Source organism: Oncorhynchus keta, chromosome 23 (genome assembly GCF_023373465.1).
Source record: "Oncorhynchus keta strain PuntledgeMale-10-30-2019 chromosome 23, Oket_V2, whole genome shotgun sequence".
Classification (NCBI taxonomy): domain Eukaryota; kingdom Metazoa; phylum Chordata; class Actinopteri; order Salmoniformes; family Salmonidae; genus Oncorhynchus; species Oncorhynchus keta.
In genome coordinates this window covers 26,079,462-26,101,260 of record NC_068443.1, presented here as the reverse complement: position 1 = coordinate 26,101,260, position 21,799 = coordinate 26,079,462, and the positions used below count along the sequence as shown (strand labels likewise).

At 41.0% G+C, this 21,799-nt stretch overlaps 1 protein-coding gene across 3 annotated transcripts; it reads right to left on the bottom strand.

Annotated features, from left to right (window-relative positions):
* Positions 1–123: 123 nt before the first annotated feature.
* Positions 124–20,403, bottom strand: cnpy1 (canopy FGF signaling regulator 1). 3 transcript variants are annotated; one of them, XM_035799949.2, is made up of 7 exons: positions 20,190–20,403; positions 16,974–17,021; positions 16,447–16,549; positions 6,825–6,940; positions 2,404–2,613; positions 1,250–1,346; positions 124–295 (listed from the first exon to the last, which is right to left on the bottom strand). In XM_035799949.2, the coding sequence occupies exons 3-7, from the start codon at positions 16,538–16,540 to the stop codon at positions 255–257; spliced, it is 558 nt and encodes a 185-aa protein (XP_035655842.1). In that variant the 5' UTR covers positions 16,541–16,549; positions 16,974–17,021; positions 20,190–20,403; the 3' UTR covers positions 124–254. The 3 variants fall into 3 exon arrangements, with proteins under 3 accessions (XP_035655842.1, XP_035655841.1, XP_035655843.1); XM_035799948.2 differs by lacking the exon at positions 16,974–17,021 and having other exon boundaries at positions 20,190–20,402; XM_035799950.2 differs by lacking the exons at positions 16,974–17,021; positions 20,190–20,403 and adding an exon at positions 16,635–16,804.
* Positions 20,404–21,799: the final 1,396 nt, after the last annotated feature.

The following is a 21,799-nucleotide window of genomic DNA, read 5'->3' as shown; positions in this document are numbered from 1 at the left end:
TGTATAATTTATTACTTTTTGACAACAGCTCCCAGCTGGAAGTTACTAGGACTACATCTAAAGAAACACCTGACTTTCTATATCATAATACAATTCAGTGGATTTGACAACGCTAGTAGTATCTCAATTCAAAATAGAAAACTTTATTTATAAGTATTCAAGTTGATTGATACAATATCCTTCAAGAATGATTTTTTCATTTGAAATATATATCTAAACTGGTCCGGTCATCGGCAGCAGAGATGCATGTAAAACTATAGTTCGTCACTCTGGAATTTGGTGCCTTTACAGTGATCTGGAAATGAAATATAGACAAAAATGAGTCCGCCATCTTCTCAGATGGCCTATTGAGAAGAACTATCGATAATTGCAGACATCCAGTAGAAGACACACCATTTACTGCAATGACACCTGCCGAAAAATGAATGACATCATATTGAAAACATAGGAGAGATAGGAGCTGTGGTTTCTTTCAGATGATGAATTCCATATAACCCTGATAGTCAAATAGCAGCGAAGAGGCCAAATCCGTCCTGACTTTCTTCACATTGCACATTCAAACTATCGGCCTACGACCGCGATCTTGTTGAACAAAAATTGCCCTTTAGCTTCTCTAATGGAGTACTAGTTTCATATAGTACTTGGCCGGTTGAGCTGCTGTTTCAGAACCCTCACTTAACAGGGTTGAAACAAAATGGTGGATCAAAGACGTCAGTTACGTAAGGGGGAAATCATGACACTACAAATAGAGCTGTAATAAAGGTAGTTAGTGACTGGATGTATACATTTTCATATTCTGTTTTCAGATGCATAATAAACAAGAGTGGTCATGTTTCTATTCCCTGGAAGCAACACGGTACTCTTCTAAACATGTTTAACATCACCAAATTCTGTATTTTGTAGGTCATCTGTCCGCTATTCTTTACAAATCAAAGCTCTTCAAAGCCCAAACACCCAGATACAGTGATTATTTGTTCATACAAAAAAAGAGTGATTAGTCATTTTAATAAACTCTAAAAGCAAATCAAAACCCAATGCTGTCATCTATACTCCATTTGCGTAATGATGTGAGTGATAACATAGTTATAGGTAGTATCATTTGGGTAATGATGTGAGTGATAATATAGTTCTAGGTAGTATCATTTGGGTAATGATGTGAGTAATAATATAGTTCTAGGTAGTATCTATGCATTAAGGGGCAAACAGGAGGCCTGGTCAGAGAGAAACCACAACATGTCTGAAACCGTACCTGATACTTCATTGCATAACTTGTCGACCACATGGTCTGTCTCTTTGGCAAAGAGCGAGATGATATCATCCTCAAACTCCTCCACAATGCTTTCACACTGTAACAGAAGAAAGGGGATCGGTTGCCACTCGACAGACAGCAAAAACAGGTCCTCCGCACATGAGAGATTCACAAGCATGTAGTTTCACACAATAGTGGGCATGGCCGTGAGGCAGACTGCCATTTCTCCTCTCGCCTTGCCGTTCAGCCATCTTGGATGACTCATGTAACCTAGATAGGCAACATGATTGTTGGCGAATCCACACACACACGCACGCACGCACGCACGCACGCACCCACACACACACACACACACACACACACACACACACACACACACACACACACACACACACACACACACACACACACACACACACACACACACACACACACACACACACACACACACACACAGACATCTTTGCACATTATACGATTTCTTACTTGTGATGCCTAACTTGATCTTAAATATGCGCAACTTACGTGTAAGACCGCAATATAATTGTAAATTAACAAAGGAAAACACGTTATTGCCTGCATTTTGGGTTAGAATACAGTACACCCCTGGCACCAAAATGACAAACTTCAACTTCAATGTTACATTGTAATAGCAAAAATAATAATAATAATGAAAAATACAAATGCAAGCTTTAATACACATGTTTTCAGATTTCTTGTTATAATTTCAATTAATGTCTTTCTATATTACAGACTACGGTGCATGCAATATATCTTAATGAGAAAGGTCATAAGTGAAGTGGAAAAACAATATCAATGTACGTTTTAATGTTACGGGCACAATTATCAATAATGTAAATGGATTTTCAGATAATATCAAGCTGTGATATCGAAGGCCAAGGTCTGACATTGAGTTCTGTACTTTAAATGACATCAATGTTTTATCCTGTTTAACAAAACATAATAATCAGTTTCCCTCTGCTACCAATATCTCTATTCAACCTTGAAATACTTAATTAATAGGTGAAAAACAGACTTGGAAATGCAGAACATAGGAACAAATTTCACCTGAACTTTGAAGTATGTACAGCATGAGTGAAAATAAATAAATAAATAAATATGTGAGTAAATTTAGCAATTATTGCCACACTTACCACAAATTTTAGGGCATTGGATCCCTCTGGGCCGTCAAACTTGAAATTGTTAAAATCAGGAAAATCCCCAGCATCAGAACTTCTTGGAGCAAATCTTTTGTATTGCTTTATCTTGGTGTCTGGGTCCACATGAAGAGCATAGTCACTCATGCTACCACAAACTCCATCCAGAAGCTCACTCAAGTTGGCCTCAGACCTAGCAAGAGGGACCTGGTGGATAAAAATATTTTAAAAAAAAAATACAAATTATACTTAACCGAGTTTGATTCCAGTTCTATGAAGTTGCTTGGGATCCGGCCAGGTCATGTCGGTGACCCCTAATTTCCATTCCCATCACACAAACAACCCCTACTTCCCCTATGCTGGAACTATGACATTTAACCTGTAGAAGTATACCCCTTCCCCTTGGAAACAGGACAACACATGCAATGGTGTCTAGACAGGTCAAGGTGCACTATGCTCCCGCCCCCGTGGCCTCCCCGGAAGGAGAGAGGAGAAAGGGTGACGGGGGGCAGGGGCAGTGAAAGGGCCAGGGAGGGGGGCTGAGTTAAGGAGCAGGGGGAGGCCTAAACAGCAGCCAAGTGCAGGGTAAACAGTTCAGTCTCATCCTTTGGTCCCTTTTGGCGGTTCATCTCCTCCACCCTCCAATGATCAAAGCAGGAAGTTTTCCTTGTCAATCCCGGTCAAAAGGTGCTGGGTGAGGGGAAGGGGGGGCATATTGCAGATGAACTGGATTTTGTGCAATGTAGATATATCCCTGACCCTATTGTCCCCTTTCAGCCTCAGTATGGACCCTTCCGGACCCACTGATTACATTATAGAAGCATTTTCCCCCTCCTCTTTTTTTTATATCTGACTCGTAGTGACACAAAGGGGCTTCCGTGGCTCACTGCCATCTGCTCACAAATAAGATAAAAAGGTTTCAGGAAACTGCCTGAACCTTGGTACACATTTCTCTCCTTTTTCAATGTACAGATAGCTAAGTAGTTAACATTGAGGATGGTCTATCAACAAAAAAATGGTTTGACTACTTCAACATTAATGTTTAACTTTTAACTAATAAGTCACTTCAAAATAAAAATTGGAATATCAACCATAACAGCAATTTTTTTGCAAAAATTGTAAACCAAAAATGGAGCTGTTCTGATTATTATTACATTTTATTACACCATAGGTGTATTTCTATGAATATGTATGATGAGATCTTGACTTGATTGGTCAGAAAAATCTGCCTAAAATGTTTTTTTTTAGTTTTTTAAACACACCAAAAACATCCAGCATGAAAAAGTCCAACGTCAAGCCAAATCCTTATCATGCAATCCTGAAAATGGTGTGGAATTAAATTCCTTCCTTACCAGTCTGAGGGGTTTGAAAGGGACCTGTCAATCACACATTTCCTGAAGAATGAGGAGGGCAGACCTTGCAGAGAAAAGGCTTCTCAGGGATGCTATCCTCCATTGAATTCCCATTGGAAAACCAGCCATTATTGGAAAGGGGCTTTCAATTTCTGGTGTGAATAATATGGACCAATGAAAACACACAAATTCATAAAAACTAGAACCTATTAATACCACCATTTACAACAATGTGTAATATTGTTATAGTCTTCAGAAAAGGAAATATTTGCATAAACACACAGACAAATGATTGCCTCAGTATTTACCTTTATCGTGACAAGACAGAAATGTAATTTAATGAAGAGTGACTAAAAAAAATGTCATGGTCCAACCAGGAACATTGAAAGCCATTCGTTGAAAATGAATACATTTTTGAAATACAATCTATATACGAATATAAAAACAGAAGACATGAACAACTTCCATCAACTTATTCATCTAAGTTCAATGTCTTTGGCTTAATGATTCATTGTTGTAGGTTTAACTTTGTGGTGTGACTGGTGTCAACCTTCCTTCAGGGAGCCCTGCTGCTTTCTGAGGAGAGCAAAGGAGACTTAAGACCAGCAAATCTCCTATGATGGCATCTAAGCTTGAATACCCCTCCCTCCTTGATTCAGACAGGGTCAAAAGCCAGTGGGGTGGGGTGGGGGCAGGGTTTCTTGGATTTATGCTCAGAAGTCAAAACAAGCCAGTGATTAGTGCTAAAGGTACACTTCCATAGGGCAGTAAGTACAGAAGTTGATCAAAAGAGTTGATCAGCCATCAGGGTCTGTTGGTCGTTTCACTTAAAAGTCTGTGTGCTTACCTTTCAGAGCACTGTAAAAACCAGGTACGTAATTCAATACTTAACTCTTCTCGTACTATTATTCATTTTGATTTAGTAATTATAGTGGAGCTATATCATTGCATTCATATACTCTCTCTACTGACAACAACAGGGGTATTGCAGAGGCACACCCCCACAGCTTGAGGGCAAACAAAATGGAATATGAACAAGACTCACAGGGGTATAGAAACTGTAATTAGCATTTATTTTCAAATTAACCCTATTTTAGGAAACACTTAATGAGAGTCTGTGAATATGACATACACACCTGATCCATAGACAGCATAATAATCAGGAAGGACGGAGACTGATGGCAAAAAAAACTATTCTCATGTAGCAAGAGCACCCTCCAGGAAACCTACACCACCCGATGTCACAGGCAGGCCAAAAAAGATCATCAAGGACAACAACCACCCGAGCCGCTGCCTGTTCACCCCGCTACCATCCAGAAGGCGAGGTCAGTACAGGTGCATCAAAGCTGGGACCGAGAGATTGAAAAACAGCTTCTGACTCAAGGCCATCAGACTGTTATTAAACAGCAATCACTAACACAGAGAGGCTGCTGCCTGCCATACAGACTTGAAATCATTGGCCACTTTCATAAATGGATCACTAGTCACTTTAATAATGTTTACATATCTTGTATTACTCATCTCATATGTATATACTGTATTTTATACGATCTATTGCATCTTGCCTATGACGCTCTGCCATCGCTCTTCCATATATTTATATGTATATATTCTTATTCCATCCCTTTACTTATATTTGTGTGTATTAGCTAGTTGTTGTGGAATTGTTAGATATTGCTGCACTGTCGGATCTAGAAGCACAAGCATTTTGCAGGTACTCGCAATAACATCTGCTAACCATGTGTAGGTGACCAATGCAATTTGATTTGAATTGAAAAGAGAACGTAAAGACGATACTTCAAGAAAAAAATGAATCCAACTCTAAGTTTGTTATCCTATGTCTATGGAATGTTTGATTTAACTCAAATCTATCTGAATGAGAGATAATTCAGGTTGTCATATTAGGAGATATGATATCAGAATCCCTTTTACTTGAAAGTGAACTTGAAATGGCCACAGGGGAGAGGAAAAACCACAAACAGCCTAGCAAAATGAACAGCACGTTACTAGCTATCAATTACCATCAAAAGGGGATTAACCCCTGAGATCAATAGGGGAGCTGACCAGCTAATGACGGTCCCTGGACACTAGTGATAGGACACTGGAACACTAACAGGTCTGACCTCTTCACACCACAACAATGCTTGGCTTCGAAAAAGGGGGAAATACAGTGGTTTGAATATTCCAGAGGGAAACACAGTGGTTTGAATATTCCAGAGGGAAATACAGTGGTTTGAATATTCCAGAGGGAAACACAGTGGTTTGAATATTCCAGAGGGAAATACAGTGGTTTGAATATTCCAGGGGAAACACAGTGGTTTGAATATTCCAGGGGGAAATACAGTGGTTTGAATATTCCAGGGGGAAATACAGTGGTTTGAATATTCCAGGAGGAAATACAGTGGTTTGAATATTCCAGGGGGAAATACAGTGGTTTGAATATTCCAGGGGGAAATACAGTGGTTTGAATATTCCAGGGGGAAATACAGTGTTTTGAATATTCCAGAGGGAAATACAGTGGTTTGAATATTCCAGGGGGAAATACAGTGGTTTGAATATTCCAGGGGAAATACAGTGGTTTGAATATTCCAGGGGGAAATACAGTGGTTTGAATATTCCAGGGGGAAATACAGTGGTTTGAATATTACAGGGGGAAATACAGTGTTTTGAATATTCCAGAGGGAAATACAGGTGGAACAGTATTAAAGGGGGTACCAATGCTTACAACCATCCAAACTGAAATGAAGTTACATACTGATCTTTCTTTTCTTCTGCCGGGATGTTTCACAAGACACTAAATTCCATTTCTCAAGGTATGAGATCCAGGAAACCAGGAACTACTATGAAACCACTAGACCTATGCTTTATCAAGTATTTTAAGTATGAATAAGCATTCTTCAATGTATGAATGATGCATCGATCTCTTAATCCATAAATCATCAAATATTTTTTGTTCAAGAAAGTTCAATTGATAGCTTTATGTGTACTATGAGATGTTTTGATCTAGTGGAGCGCACTTTGGAATAACTTCCTACTTTTGCAACATGCTTTTACTGAGGTAGGTACCTTTTTATCAGTCAGGCTCCCATCAGGTTTGAGTCTGAAGCCTCCCACATGGATTGTCTTCTTCGGATCAATCTGACTGATTGAATAATTGAGCTCATCAACAATAGCCCTGCATGCTAAAAGAAACAGACATAGATTAGAACAATCCACAGCACTCATTTACTATAAAATAAGTATTTAGAGATCCATATTATGCCCACAGCTAGCGAAAAGCAAAAGTAAAACTACAATAAAATTATTTCTCATGAAATAAGCTTGATAGAAATGTTTTCATAATACAGGGTGCACACTAGAAACAAAAGTAAATAAGTCATTATGTATGCAGAACTATTGATAAGAAAACATATACAACTCATAATACACTATATATACAAAAGTATGTGGACATCCCTTCAAATTAGTGGAATCGGCTATTTCAGCCACACCCATTGCTGACAGGTGTATGAAATCGATCACACAGCCATGCAAACTCTGAAGACAAAACATTGTCAGTAGAATGGCCTTACTGAAGCGTTCAGTGACTTTCGACGAGGCACAGTCATAGGATGACTTTCAACAAGTCAGTTCATCAAATTTCTGCCCTGCTAGAGATGCTCCTGTCAACTATAAATGCTGTTATTGTGAAGTGGAGAAGTCTAGGAGCAACAACAGCTCAGCCATGAAGTGGGAGGCCTCACAAGCTCACAGAACAGGACCGCCGAGTGTTGAAGTGGGTAGTGTATAGAAATCATCAGTCCTCGGTTGCAACACTCACTACTGAGTTCCAAACTTCCTCTGAAAGACAACGTCAGCTCAAAACTGTTAAGACGGGAGCTTCATGAAATGGGTTTCCATGGTCGAGCAGCCGCACACAAGCCTAAGATCACCATGCACAATGCCAATCTTTGGCTGGAGTGGTGTAAAGCTCGTCACCATTGGACTCTGGAGCAGTGGAAACGGGTTCTCTGGAGGGATGAATCACGCTTCACCATCTGGCAGTCCGACAGACGAATCTGTATTTGGCAAATGCCAGGAGAACGCTACCTGCCCCAATGCATAGTGCCAACTGTAAAGTTTGCTGGAGGAGGAAAAATGGTCTGGGGCTTTTTTCATGGTTCGGGCTAGAACCCATAGTTTCAGTGAAGGGAAATCTACAGCATAGAATTACATTCTAGATTATTCTTTGTGGCAACAGTCTGGGGAAGGCCCTTTCCTGTTCCAGCATGACAATCCCCCATGCACAAAGCGAGATCCATACAGAAATTGTTTGTCGAGATTGGTGTGGAAAAACTTGTCTGGCCTGCACAGAGCCCTGACCTCAACCCCATAGAACACCTTTGGGATGAATTGGAACGCAGACTGCGAGCCAGGCCTAATTGTCCAACATCAGTGCCTGACCTCACTAATGCTCTTGTGGCTGAATGGAAGCAAGTCCCCAACAGCAATGTTCCAACATATAGTGGAAAGGCTTCCCAGAAGAGTGAAGGCTGTTATAGCAGCAAAGGGGGGACCAACTTCATGTGAATGCCCATGATTTTGGAATGAGATGTTCCATATATATATATATATATATATATATATATATACATGACATGATCAAGAGTATGTGCTTATTCCTCCTCCAGCAAACCCCTGTATATATATATATATAAATATACAGTGCATTTGGAAAGTATTCAGACCCCTTGAGTTTTTCCACTTTTTGTTACGTTACAGCCTTATGTTACAGAAATCGTTCCATCATCAATCTACACACAACACCCCCTAATGACAAAGTGAAAACAGGTTTTTAGAAATATCTTATTTACATTCAGTATTCAGACCCTTTGCTTTGAGACTTGAAATTGAGCTCAGGTGCATCTTGTTTACATTGATCATCCTTGAGATGTTTCTCCAACTTGATTGGAGTCCACCTGTGGTAAATTCAATTGACTAGACATGATTTGGAAAGGCACACACCTGTCTATATAAAGGTCCCACAGTTGACAGTGCATGTCAGAGCAAAAACCAAGCCATGAGGTCGAAGCAATTGTCCGTAGAGATCCAAGACAGGATTGTGTCGAGGCACAGATCTGGGGAAGGGTAACAACATATTTCTGCAGCATTAAAGGTCTCCAAGAAGACAGTGGCCTCCTTCATTCTTAAATGGAAGAAGTTTGGAACCACCATGACTCTTCCTAGAGCTGGCTGCCAGGCCAACAGGGAGGTAACCAAGAATCCGATGGTCACTCTGACAGAGCTCCAGAGTTCCTCCAGAAGGACAACCATTTTTGCAGCACTCCACCAATCAGGCCTTTATGGTACAGTGGCAAAGACAGAAGCCACCCCTCCGTAAAAGGCAAATGCCAAAAGGCACCTAAAGGACTCTCAGACCATGAGAAACAAGATTTTCTGGTCTGATGAATCCAAGATTGAACTCTTTGGCCTGAATGCCAAGCGGCACATCTGAAGGAATGCTGGCTCAATCCCTACGGTGAAGCATGGTGATTGCAACATCTTGCTGTGGGGATGTTTTTCAGCGGCAGGGACTGGGAGACAAGTCAGGATCGAGGGAAAGATGAACGGAGCAAAGTACAGAGAGATCCTTGATGAAAACCTGCTCAGAGCGCTCAGGACCTCAGACTGGTGCGAAGGTTCACCTTCCATCAGGACAACAACCCTAAGCACACAGCCAAGACAACGCAGGAGTGTCTTCAGGACAAGTCTCTGAATGTCCTTGAGTGATCCAGCCAAAGCTCGGACTTGAATCCGAACATCTCTGGAGAGACCTGAAAATAGCTTTGCAGCGACGCACCCTATCCAACCTGACAGAGCTTGAGAGGATATGCAGAGAAGAATGGGAGAAACTCCCAAAATAAAGGTGCGCCAAGCTTGTAGCGTCATACCCAAGAAGACTCGAGGTTGTAATCGCTGCCAAAGGTGTTTCACCAAAGTACTGACTAAAGGGTCTGAATACTTATGAAATGTGACATTTCAGTTTTTATTTTTTTATATAGATTTGATAAAAATAAAAATAAACTATTTAATCCATTTTAGAATAAGGCTGTAACGTAACAAAATGTGGAAAAGTGAAGGGGTCTGAATACTTTCTGAATGCACTGTATATACAGTACTCATCAAAAGTTTAAACACACCTACTCATTCAAAGGTTTTTCTTTATTTTATTGATTTTATACACTGTAGAATAATAGTGAAGACATCAAAAGTATGAAATAACACATATGGAATCATGTAGTAACCAAAAAAGTGTTCAAGAAATGAAAATCTATTTTAGATTTTAGATTCTTCAAAGTAGCCACCCTTTGCCTTGATATTTTCATTTGTTTAACACTTTTCTTAGTTACTACATGATTCCATATGTGTTATTTCATAATTTAAATGTCTTCACTATTATTCTACAATGTAGAAAATAGTAAAAAATAAAGAAAACCCTTGAATGAGTAGATGTATGTCCTGTATATATATATACAGGATATATATATATATATATATATATATATATAACGGTGTGTATAGACAGTATGGACAGTATATGAATAGAAAAGGTGTGAAGAGCAGTAGTTATATAGGATGAGCCATGACTAGAACACAGTATATACTGTGCCTTCAGAAAGTATTCCACATGTTGTTGTGTTGCAGCCTGAATTCAAAATAGATCAAATATTTATTTTTCATCCATCTACACACAATACTCCAATAGTGGTCCTTCTGTAGCTCAGTTGGTAGAGCATGGCGCTTGTAACGCCAGGGTAGTGGGTTCGATTCCCGGGACCACCCATACGTAGAATGTATGCACACATGACTGTAAGTCGCTTTGGATAAAAGCGTCTGCTAAATGGCATATATTATTATTATATTATAACGACAAATGGAAAATGTTTTTGAAAATGAAATACAGAAATATTTAATTTACATAAGTATTCACACCCATGACTCAATACATGTTAGAATTACAGCTGTGAGTCTTTCTGGGTAAGTCTCTAAGAGCTTTCCACAACACGATTGTATAATATTTGGCCATTATTCTTTTCAAGCTCTTTCAAATTGGTTGTTGGTCATTGCTAGACAACCATTGTCAAGTCTTGCCGTAGATTTTTAAACATATTTAAGTCAAAACTGTAACACTGCTCCTGTCTTGGTAAAGAACTCAAGTGTAGATTTGGCAGTGTGTTTTAGATTATTGTCCTGCTGAAAGGTGAATTCATCTCCCAGTGTCTGATGGAAAGCAGACTGAACCAGGTTTTTCTTTTTATCCTTAAAAACTCCCCAGTCCTTATCTATTACAAGCATACCCATAACATGATGCAGCCACCACTATGCTTAAAAATATGGAGAGTGGTACTCAGTAATCTGTTGTATTGAATTTGCCCCAAACATACCACTTTGTATTCAGGACAAAAAGTTAATTGCTTTGCCACATTTATTCCAGTATTACTTTAGTGCCTTGGTTGCAAACAGGATGCATGTTTTGGAATATTTGTATTCTGTACAGGCATCCTTCCCTAGGTTAGTATTGTGGAGTAACTACAATGTTGTTGATCCATACTCTGTTTTCTCCTATCACAGCCATTCAACTCTGTAACTGTTTTAAAGTCAGCATCGGCTTCATGGTGAAATCCCTAAGCGGTTCCCTTCCTCTCCGGCAACTGAGTTATGAAGGACGCCTTTATCTTTGTAGTGACTGGATGTACTGATACACCATCCAAAGGGTAATTAATAACTTCACCAAGCTCAAAGAGATATTCAATATCTGCTTTTTTTCTTAAACACATCCACCAATGGCTGCCCTTCTTTGCCAAGACTTGGAAAACGTCCCTGGTCTTTCAGATCTAATTAAGTGCATTTTTAATTTGTCACATGCGCCGAATACAACATGTGCAGACCTTACAGTGAAATGCTTACTTACAAGCCCTTAACCAACAATGCGGTTCAAGAAATAGAGTTAAGAAATAGAGTTAAGAAAAAAAGGCTATATACAAGGGGTACAGGTTAGTCAAGGTAATTTGTACATGTAGGTAGGGATAAAGTGACTATGCATAGATAATAAACAGTGAGTAGAGGCAGTGGATGGTGGAGGGGGGTGTCAATCTAAATAGCCCGGGTGGCAATTTCATTAATTGTTCAGCAGTCTTATGGCTTGGGGGTAGAAGCTGTTAAGGAGCCCTTTGGACCGAGACTTGGAGCTGCAGTACCATGTGCCGTGCGGTAGCAGAGAGAACAGTCTATGACTTGGGTGACTGGAGTCTGAAATATTTTTGGGTCTTCCTCTGACGTGGTGTCCTGGATGGCAGGAGCTTGGCCCTAGTGATGTACTGGACTGTACGCACTACCCTCTGTAGCGCCTTACGGTTGGTTGGATGCTGAGCAGTTGCCAAACCAGGCGGTGATGGAACCAGTCAGGATGCTCTTGATGGTTCAGCTGTAGAACCTTTTGTGGATCTGTGGACCCATGCCAAATCTTTTCCGTCTCCTGAGGGGGAAATGGTGTTGTCATGCCCTCATCACGACTGTCTTGGTTTGTTTGGACCATGATAGTTTGTTGGTGATCTGGACACCAAGGAACTTGAAACTCTCGACCCGCTCCACTGCAGCCCCATCGATGTTAATGGGGGCCCTCCTTTTACTGTAGTCCACGATCAGCTCCTTTGTCTTTCTCACATTGAGGAGAGGTTGTTGTATCGGCACCACACTGCCATGTCTCTGACCTCCTCCCTATAGGCTGTCTCATCGTTGTCGTGATCAGGCCTACCACTGTTGTGTCGTCAGCAAACTTAATGTTGGTGTTGAAGTTGAGCTTGGCCACACAGTTGTGGGTGAACAGGGAGTACAGGATGGGACTAAGCACACACCCCTGAGGGGCCCCAGTGTTGAGGATCAGTGTGGCAGATGTGTTGTTGTCTACCCTTACCACCTGGGGGGGCGGCCCGTCAGGAAGTCCAGGATCCAGTTGCAGAGGGAGGTGTTTAGTCCCAGGGTCCTTAGCTTAGTGATGAGCTTGTGGGTTACTATGGCATGGGAACAGCATTCTCACATAGGGCAGTGTGGAGGGCAATTGAAATTGCGTCATCTGTGGATCTGTTGGGACAGTATGCGAATTGGAGTGGGTCTAGGTTTTCCGGGATGATGGTGTTGATTTGAGCCTTGAACTGGCAGGTTACATTCCCTTTCTTGGACACAAGGACTATGGTGGTCTGTTTGAAACATGTAGGTATTACAGACTCGGTCAGGGATAGGTTGAAAATGTCAGTGAAGACACTTGCCAGTTGGTCCACGCATGCTCTGAGTACACGTCCTGGTAATCCGTCTGGCCTCGCAGCCTTGTGAATGATGACCTGTTTAAAGGTCTTGCTCACATCGGCTACGGAGAGCGTGATCACACAGTTGTCTGGAACAGCTTGTGCTCTCATGCATGCTTCAGTGAGCTTGCCTTGAAGCAAGCTTGAAAGGCATTTAGCTCATCTGGTAGGCTCTCCTTACTGGGCAGCTCACCGCTGGGTTTCCCTTTGTAGTTCGTAATAGTTTGGAAGCCCTGCCACATCTAACGAGCGTCAGAGCCAGTGTAGTAAGATTCAATCTTAGTCCTATATTGACGCCTTGCCTGTTTGATGGTTCATCTGAGGGCATAGCGGAATTTCTTATAAGCGTATGGATTAGTGTCCCGCTCCTTGCAGCCGGCAGCTCTAGCCTTTAGCTCTGTACGGATGTTTCCTGTAATCCATGGCTTCTGATTGGGATATGTACGTATGATCACTGTTGGGATGATGTCGCCGATGCACTTACTGATGAAGCTGGTGATTGAGGTGGTATACTCCTCAAAGCCATTGGATAAATCCCAGAACATATCCCAGTATGGACTAGAAAAACAGTCCTGTAGCATATCATCCACGTCATCTGACCACTTCTGTATTGAGCAAGTCACTGGTACTTCCTGCTTTAGTTTTTGAATGTTAGCAGGAATCAGGAGGATAGAATTATGGTCCGATTTGCCAAATGGAGGGCGAGGGAGAGCTTTGTATGCGCCTCTGTGTGTGGAGTAAAGGGGGTCTAGAGTTTTTTTCCTCTGGTTGCACATGTGGCATGCTGGTGGAAATGAGGTAAAACAGATTTAAGTTTGCCTGCATTAAAGTCCCCGGCCACTAGGAGCAATTATTCTGGATGTGCATTTTCTTGTTTGTTTATGGCCTTATACAGCTCGTTGAGTGCGGTCTTAGTGCCAGCATCAGTTTGTGGTGGTAAAAGAAATGGCTACAAATAATATAGATGAAAACTCTCTTGGTAGATAGTGTGGTCTACAGCTTATCATGAGGTACTCTATCTCAGGTGAGCAATACCTCGAGACTTCTTTCATATTAAACATCGCACACCAGCTGTCATTGACAAATAGACACATCCAGTTTATTTTCCAGTGATTGCACGTTGGCCAATAGAATGGATGGTAAAGGCGGTTTACCCACTTGCCGACGAATTCTCACAAGGCACCCGACCTCCGCCCCCTGTATTTCCGTCTTTTCTTCACGTTAATGATGGGGATTTGAGCCTGGTCTTGGGGAAGCAGTATATCCTTTGCATCATTCAAGAAAAAATCTTTGGCCATGTTCGAGGTGAGTAATTGCTGTTCTGATGTCCAGAAGCTCTTTTTGGTCATAAGACACGGTAGCAGCAACATTATGTACAATATAGGTTACAAACAATGCAAAAAAACTAACAAAATAGCATAGTTGTTTAGGATCCCGTAAAACGGCAGCTATCCCTTTCGGCGCCATTGTCTTTGTGGTTGAATCTGTGTTTGAAATTAACTGCTCGATTGAGGGACCTTACATTAAATTGTATGTGTGGGGTACAGAGATGAGGTTGTCATTAAAAAAATAATGTTAAACACTATTATTGCACACAGAGGGAATATGTGCAACTTACTGTGTGACTTGCTAAGCACATTTTTACTCCTGAACTTAGGTTTGTCATAACAAAGGGGTTGAATATTTATTGACTCAAGACATTTCAGCTTTTCATTTTTAATTAACTTTTAAAAACATAAAATACATAATTCAATTTAGAAAGTATAGGGTATTGTGTGTAGGTCAGTGACAAAAATTCTCAATTGAATCCATTTTAAATTCAGGCTGTACATATAAAGTGAGTAAAACAGTATGTAAACATTACTCAAGTGACCAGTGTTCAATGACTCTATGTACGTAGGGCAGCAGTCTCTAAGGGGCAGGGTAGAGTACCAGGTGATAGCGGGCTAGTAACAGTGACTAAGTTTCAGGGCAGGGCAGGGTGGTGACTGTTTAACAGTCTGATGGCCTAGAGATAGAGGCTGTTTATCAGTACCTCGGTCACAGCTTTGATTCTTTAATGTATTAGTAGCTTGAGAAGTGTTACATAGTCATGCAAGGATGACTCCAAGGTTTGGTAAGACTGCAGTGTTGGGTTCAAAGAAAGAAAATGGTGCTCCAATTAAATGTGATGAGCTGCCTTTTACCAAGTTTAACTTGCATTTTTAAAACATAATTGCTAAAACTATGTAATAGCTGGAAAATGTTAATTATCATGATGACAAAGTTTTCATTAGTGAACCTTTTTATTTTTAGATAAAGAATATTGTAAATTGTCCTTCTACACGTTTGAAATTCAACAGAAATTGTAATGAACACGAAGGGAGACAGAGAGTTGGTTTCAAGCGCAGGGTGCAGCAGGTGTTTATTGTAAAGGACCACAGGAGGAGGCAGGTCGCTGGGTCCAGGGGCAGGCAGAAGGTCGTACACAGGGGGTCCAAAAGGGCAACAGTACAGGCAGGGAAAAGGCTAGTAACGTAGTCCGGGAGATCAGGCAATAGGTAGATAACATGAAATCCGATAGGCAACAGTACAGGCAGGGAAAAGGCTAGTAACGTAGTCCGGGAGATCAGGCAATAGGTAGATAACAGGAAATCCGATATGCAACAGTACAGGCAGGGAAAAGGCAAAAGGCGTCGTTAGTGAGGCATGCAAAAGCTATCATGCACGGTGCACTGTGTAAATCGCAGTAAAAACAGCTCTGAAAGCTGTGTCGCAAAACAAACAATACCTCACAGTGATGGGTGTGGGGGGGCAAAGAACTGAACTAAATAGTGTGTTATAATGACATACAGGTGTGTGAACAGGTGATTAGAATTCAGGTGATTGGGATCTGCATTCAGGGGATCCACGTGTTTGAGAGTGTGAGCTGGAAAGTGGGCTGCGTTCAGGGGATCTACGTGTTTGAGTTGGAATTGGAATTGGAAGCAGACGTTACAGAAATATATATTTTTTAAACTGCATGCACAAACAGTAAGACCTCAAAATAGTTTTACGAATATAATGATTGTCCGAAATTGCACAGTTAAAAAAAAACCTCTTGATAATCAAGAAAACAATCAGATGTAGAATAGGAAATGCAGGTGGCAGGTGAAATGATAGGAAACAAGCGTACAATACATTAGTTTGCTTGAGTTAACTTTCACAAAATAATATATTTTATCACAATACTTCACAACCCTTTGCAAATCTATAGTCTGTATTGACGATCAACAGGGGCTGCATTACATGTAGGCCTAAATCCTGAAAAAAAAGCATATTGCATAGGTAGAAAAGGACAAAGTGGACAAATAAACATCCCAATTTACCTGAACAATACAGCACCGTGTCTTTTTTCCCTTCGGTAGTTTCGGTTAAGATACTCATTGCCACCAAGGCAATTTGAATAATCCATGGTGCCATATTCGTACCCTGAGGGAAAGAGATATGTATAAAGCAGGCAATCAAAGCCAATTCATTATTCACATTTGTTTTTGTTTTTAAGAGCGCCACCCACAATCTATCTAGCAAGAGTCATATTCTGAAATCCGGTTGTGAGGCAAATTACTATAGAAGTAGCCTTAATTGAACACAAAACAACAAGAAAACTGATTTCCACAAACTGTCTAGACATAACAGAATGTGTTGAGCTCCAAGAAGTTACATCATCTGTACAGAGCTAGAGTGAAACTGGGTTTAACATGGGCCGTAAAACTTAGTGCCTCTCCACAAGGGTATGGGGGGGTTTGGCCATAAGTCCTGTTATCTCTAGATCAAATATTCAAACAGAACTTAGTCTACAACTTCACGGCGGTGAGAAGTATTGATAAATAGTGAAAGGAGGTGGAACACAAACCGGTGTTAGTGGTCCTTGAGGTTAGTGGTCCTTGAGGTGCCCCTTGGTCTAGCAAAAAGTTAAGAGTGTAGTGAATGATGAATCTTTGCAGAGTCTGTGTAGTCTAGAATAGTTGAGTGTAAATAAACAAGAGTCCTTTATTCCAGCACAAATATATATGTTTATGTCTTTGGTGATATATTTTGATTGGATGCTGAAGCTGAACACAGTTTGAATGAGAGAAAACATTATTGTGTTGTTATGGGGTTGATAGGCTTGATACTGTTAAAATGTATATTTAACGGTAGAATTAACCAAATGACGTTGCAGGAGCAGCACAGCAGATATTGTGATGAGCAGGAAGCAAGAATTCGCTCGCACACAGCCACACAAAGTATCGGTGCATGTGCACTTACAATGTGGTAGCTATGGGACCAGTGCCTTCTCTGTCTATACACTGACTACGCACTGTGAGTAGGGCCCTGCAACTGCTAGGGGGCCCCAGACCCCAAAAATGTTTAAATCAAAATAAAATGTTGGAACTCAGTTGGGGTCGGAACTTACTGTTAAGAGTGATAAAAGTAAAAATACACTAAGTGCAATTTAGAAATGTGGTAGTGCTTCAGCAGTTATCCACTTGTTATGTCAGTCGCTGAGCACGGTTACCTTCACAAAATAATATGATTATTGTGGATAGTCAGATTAACATAATAGTTCTATTGAAACGTTTATACATGCTTTGTAAGAAGAACAATTTCCTTAATAATCCTGTTTCCATGGACAGATCTGAAATCAGGATACTGAATGCAATCTGATAAATGCAGAAAATCACCAATCAAAATAAACGTTCTACCACAGCGTCCATGTTATTTTTGGGAAGCATATTTGATTCTGAGTTTGGACATAAAATGTTTATGTGAAAACTACTTCTAAGACGCACACATTCAGTTGTTTCCGAACTCACTTCATTCGGTCTAAAGAGGGAGGCTCTCGGCTGGTGTTAGCACATACACAGATCAAATACACCGCTGGAACACCGATTAAGGCGTTTACATGTTCTAATATTTCAAAAGATTTCTCTGAAAACCAGGTGTTTTAATCTGCGTATGCTTACTTCGATTTTGACCTTACGTTGATTAAGATAAGCAGAGTAATGTGTTTACATGACTATTGCATAAGCCGCCTACAGCCATAATCAGTTTAATATCGAATTATTACTGGGCATGTAAACGTACTTACTGACAGTCACTCAATTTGCCCATGTCAGCTAAAAATGTTGATTGCCACTACAATTTGCCTACCGCTCCAACAGATCCACGGAAGATATCTTTCCATCGGTATTCACATGTCCGTAACTCATCTGGACCAGAGGAACACCCTACATGCTATTCATTGACTACAGTTCTGCATTCAACACCATTATTCCCTCCAAGGTCGACTGCAAGCTCAGAGCCCTGGGTCTGGACACCACCATTTGCAAATGGATCCTGAAATTCCTGACTGGCAGACTACAAGCTGTGAAGATTGGCAACACCACCTCCTCAACACTGACTCTTAACGCATGGGCCACCCAGGGGTGAGTCCACTGTACTTCCTGTTCACCCACAACTGCGTAGCTCTGCACGACACCAACTCCATCATCAAGTTTGCTGACAACACCACGGTGGTAGGCCTGATAAGAAACAAAGATGAGTCAGCCTATAGAGAGGAGGTAAGTGAACTGGCTTTGTGGTGCTAGGACAACCTCTCCCTCAACTTCAGAAAAACAAAGGAGTTGATTGTTGACTTCAGAAAGCAGAGGAGGAAACATGTTCCGATCCACATCAACGGGACAGCAGTAGAGAGAGCCAGCAGTTTTAAGAACCTCAGCGTCCACATCACAGAGGACTTGACATGGACCAACAACACCACCACTCCTGTCAAGACGCCTCAACAGCGTCTGTACTTCCTAAGGCGGCTGAAGAAATTTGGCATGCCACCTCCGGTCCTCTCCAAATACTATCGCTGCACCATCGAGAGCGTACCGGTTGCATCATGGCCTGTTATGGAAATTGCTCCATCCACAGATGCAAGGCCCTCCAGCGGGTGGTGAAGGCCGCACAGTACATCACTGGGACCGTGCTCCCACCCATCCAGGACTACTTGAAATGGTGCCTGAGGAAGTCACGCAGCATCATCAAAGACCTTACAACACACCCCAGCTACAAGCTGTTCACTACCTTAACGTCGGGGAGACGTTATTGGAACATGAGGTCTAATACCAACAGGCTCAGAGACAGTTTCTATCTACAAACCAATCAGACTTCTGAACAATTGAACTGAACTGACCACCTGCTCTGATTCTCCACACCTTAGCACACATGCATTCACTCACGCACACGCACACACACAGACATCCACACAGACATCCACACAGACACACACACACACACATACACACACACACACAGTGCACAATTTAAACGCTTGCCCCCCAATACCCCCTTCACAAAACATGTGTAAATATTGGACTATAAATTGTGCCTTCCTGTAGTATACTTATGCTAAAATGTTATGCCTGTGAGGGGGGCCCCCCAACCAAATCTCGCTTAGGGCCCCCAAAAGGTTTGAGGCGTTACTGCCCATGACCAAAACATTAGAGAAGTTTAGCCTTGCTGTGCTCCAACACTCTTAGTCGTTGCTGTTTACTTTGTGCATCTAGTCATATAACTGACTCTATCTTTAAAATCAACTTCCGGTAGATCACTGTTGAAATAAGCAAAGGCGTGCAGTATGAAGAAAGCAAAGTAGTGGTGGAAAGAAGGGATTTTGGCAGGAGAAATGCTATAATAGCCTACTATAGGTTGACTGACCTACACAGACCTATTAGTTAAAATTATACCCTCGTTAAAATGCATTGCAAAGAAAAAGTTCAACAAATAATTATTTTTTGATAAAAAATCCTGGATGCAAAGCACTGTAAATTGGCCACAGCACTGTAAATGTGCCTTTAGACGCCTTGCTCTCTCTCATTGACTGCGTCCGGGATGCATCACTGGCGGCGCGTTAAAAGCGGCAAAAACGAAGGTGGGTTGAATGCAGCATTCAGCATAGATAAAGTTGTGGGGCAGCCTATTTTCATGTAGCCTACCCCTTGTCAAAAACATTATAAAGAAAGGCCAAATATGCTACCCTACCATTTTCTAATAATTACACCAGTAGCATAATAGTGGATTACAATAGACCCTTGGAACTTACCTGATTCAACAGTCAGGTGAGTAAGAATTAGGAACTTTTCAGCACGGTATGTTACAGCAGTGAAGTCGGATTCAGACGCGAGGGACAACGTTGTGAATGCTGACTGTACATAAAACAAACGGCTAAAGTGAAGTTCGTTTTTTAATGTTCGCCTGTTTTGAATGAACCATGATCATATCTACCTTACTGTCAGTGGACAGTGTCTACTTACGTGCTTGTTCCAGGCGTTGCCACGTTCAGCCAGGAAGCAGAACAATGACAGCTATGTGAGCCAATGATATTGTAAACTCAGCACAGATATCCAATGACTGAACGCTGCCTCACGGGAATGAACATACTGAGAACACTGGGCGTCGAGTTGCTCTGAGTTGCTTTACAGATCGACAACAATAATCTGCTTTTGAGCTAACAGTAACTTGATTATGCTTGTTAATGAGTGAGTCGACTATATAGACGCTGCGCAAATTTTCTCCATCTTTCCAAGTAGTTCCTATCCTGTAATACCCTTCGCAGTTGACCCTTGTGAATAAGCCCAATTGCCCAATAGTGCAATATGAAGGCTATGCTGATCTCTTTGTTAAATGACCCACATCATGTGGGCGCATTGCTGCAGAAATGTGGACAGAAGCCAATTTGCCAAGCACCACAATATCACTCACACAATTTATACAATGTGTTGTAACGGTAGATTACATATCCTTAAACTATATAAATGAACAATTAATCGTTTGTAAACTTCTTATAAACCCTTTAACATTCATAAAACAGGTAATGGTCAATACTGTATCCCTACTTTATTGTATAGTAACCATTGGCGTGCTGGTATAATTTTTCTTGCAGGCTTTTAGGATTACCCTTTCACCCCAGCCCATTCTATTAGAGATGAACAATTAGTCATGTTAGCTTAGCTTAATTGTGGTCCTGTGCTTAAGGAGATTTAATTGCTTGTGTTGATTTATACATAATTGTTTTGCATTCATGGGCAGTGATGAGATCATGGTGCTCATTTTCTATACATGAACAATTATAGTCTCTTAATTTTGGTGGTTAGTAATTCAAAGTAGTCAAGCACTACTAGCAAACTAGAGGTGTGCTACAATGACTGTTGGTTTCACATTGTGCCTCCAGCTAGTGACAGGTGGTCCCTTTGAGAGGGAAATTTGACCTGGTTTCCTCACCAGTAACTGCATATTAACCACAGATCACCTTCTCAAATAAAGGGGGAGTGTGTTTACATTGAGAATTCTCAATATAGATGAGACAATGTGATAGATATGATAGAGCTGGTTCTTTGTGCTGAAAGAAAAAGGTTTGATCAGTCAATTATTAGTTAAAATAAACATGATTTTGATACAGTATATTTATATTTATCAATGTGAAGCTTTCTACAGAGCCCCCATAGAATAGATCTTGAAATGCAATTGGACAGTATGTTTTTAAAACCATTCGGCATGTACTGTATATCCTGTAAAATGGTCTGTTAGTGATACAATTCCAATAGTTTATTATTGACTACTTGGTCTCCAGTAATGACTGATAGTGATGACTGATAGTGACGTAATGATAGTGATGACTGATAGTGATGTACTGATAGTGATGACTGATAGTGA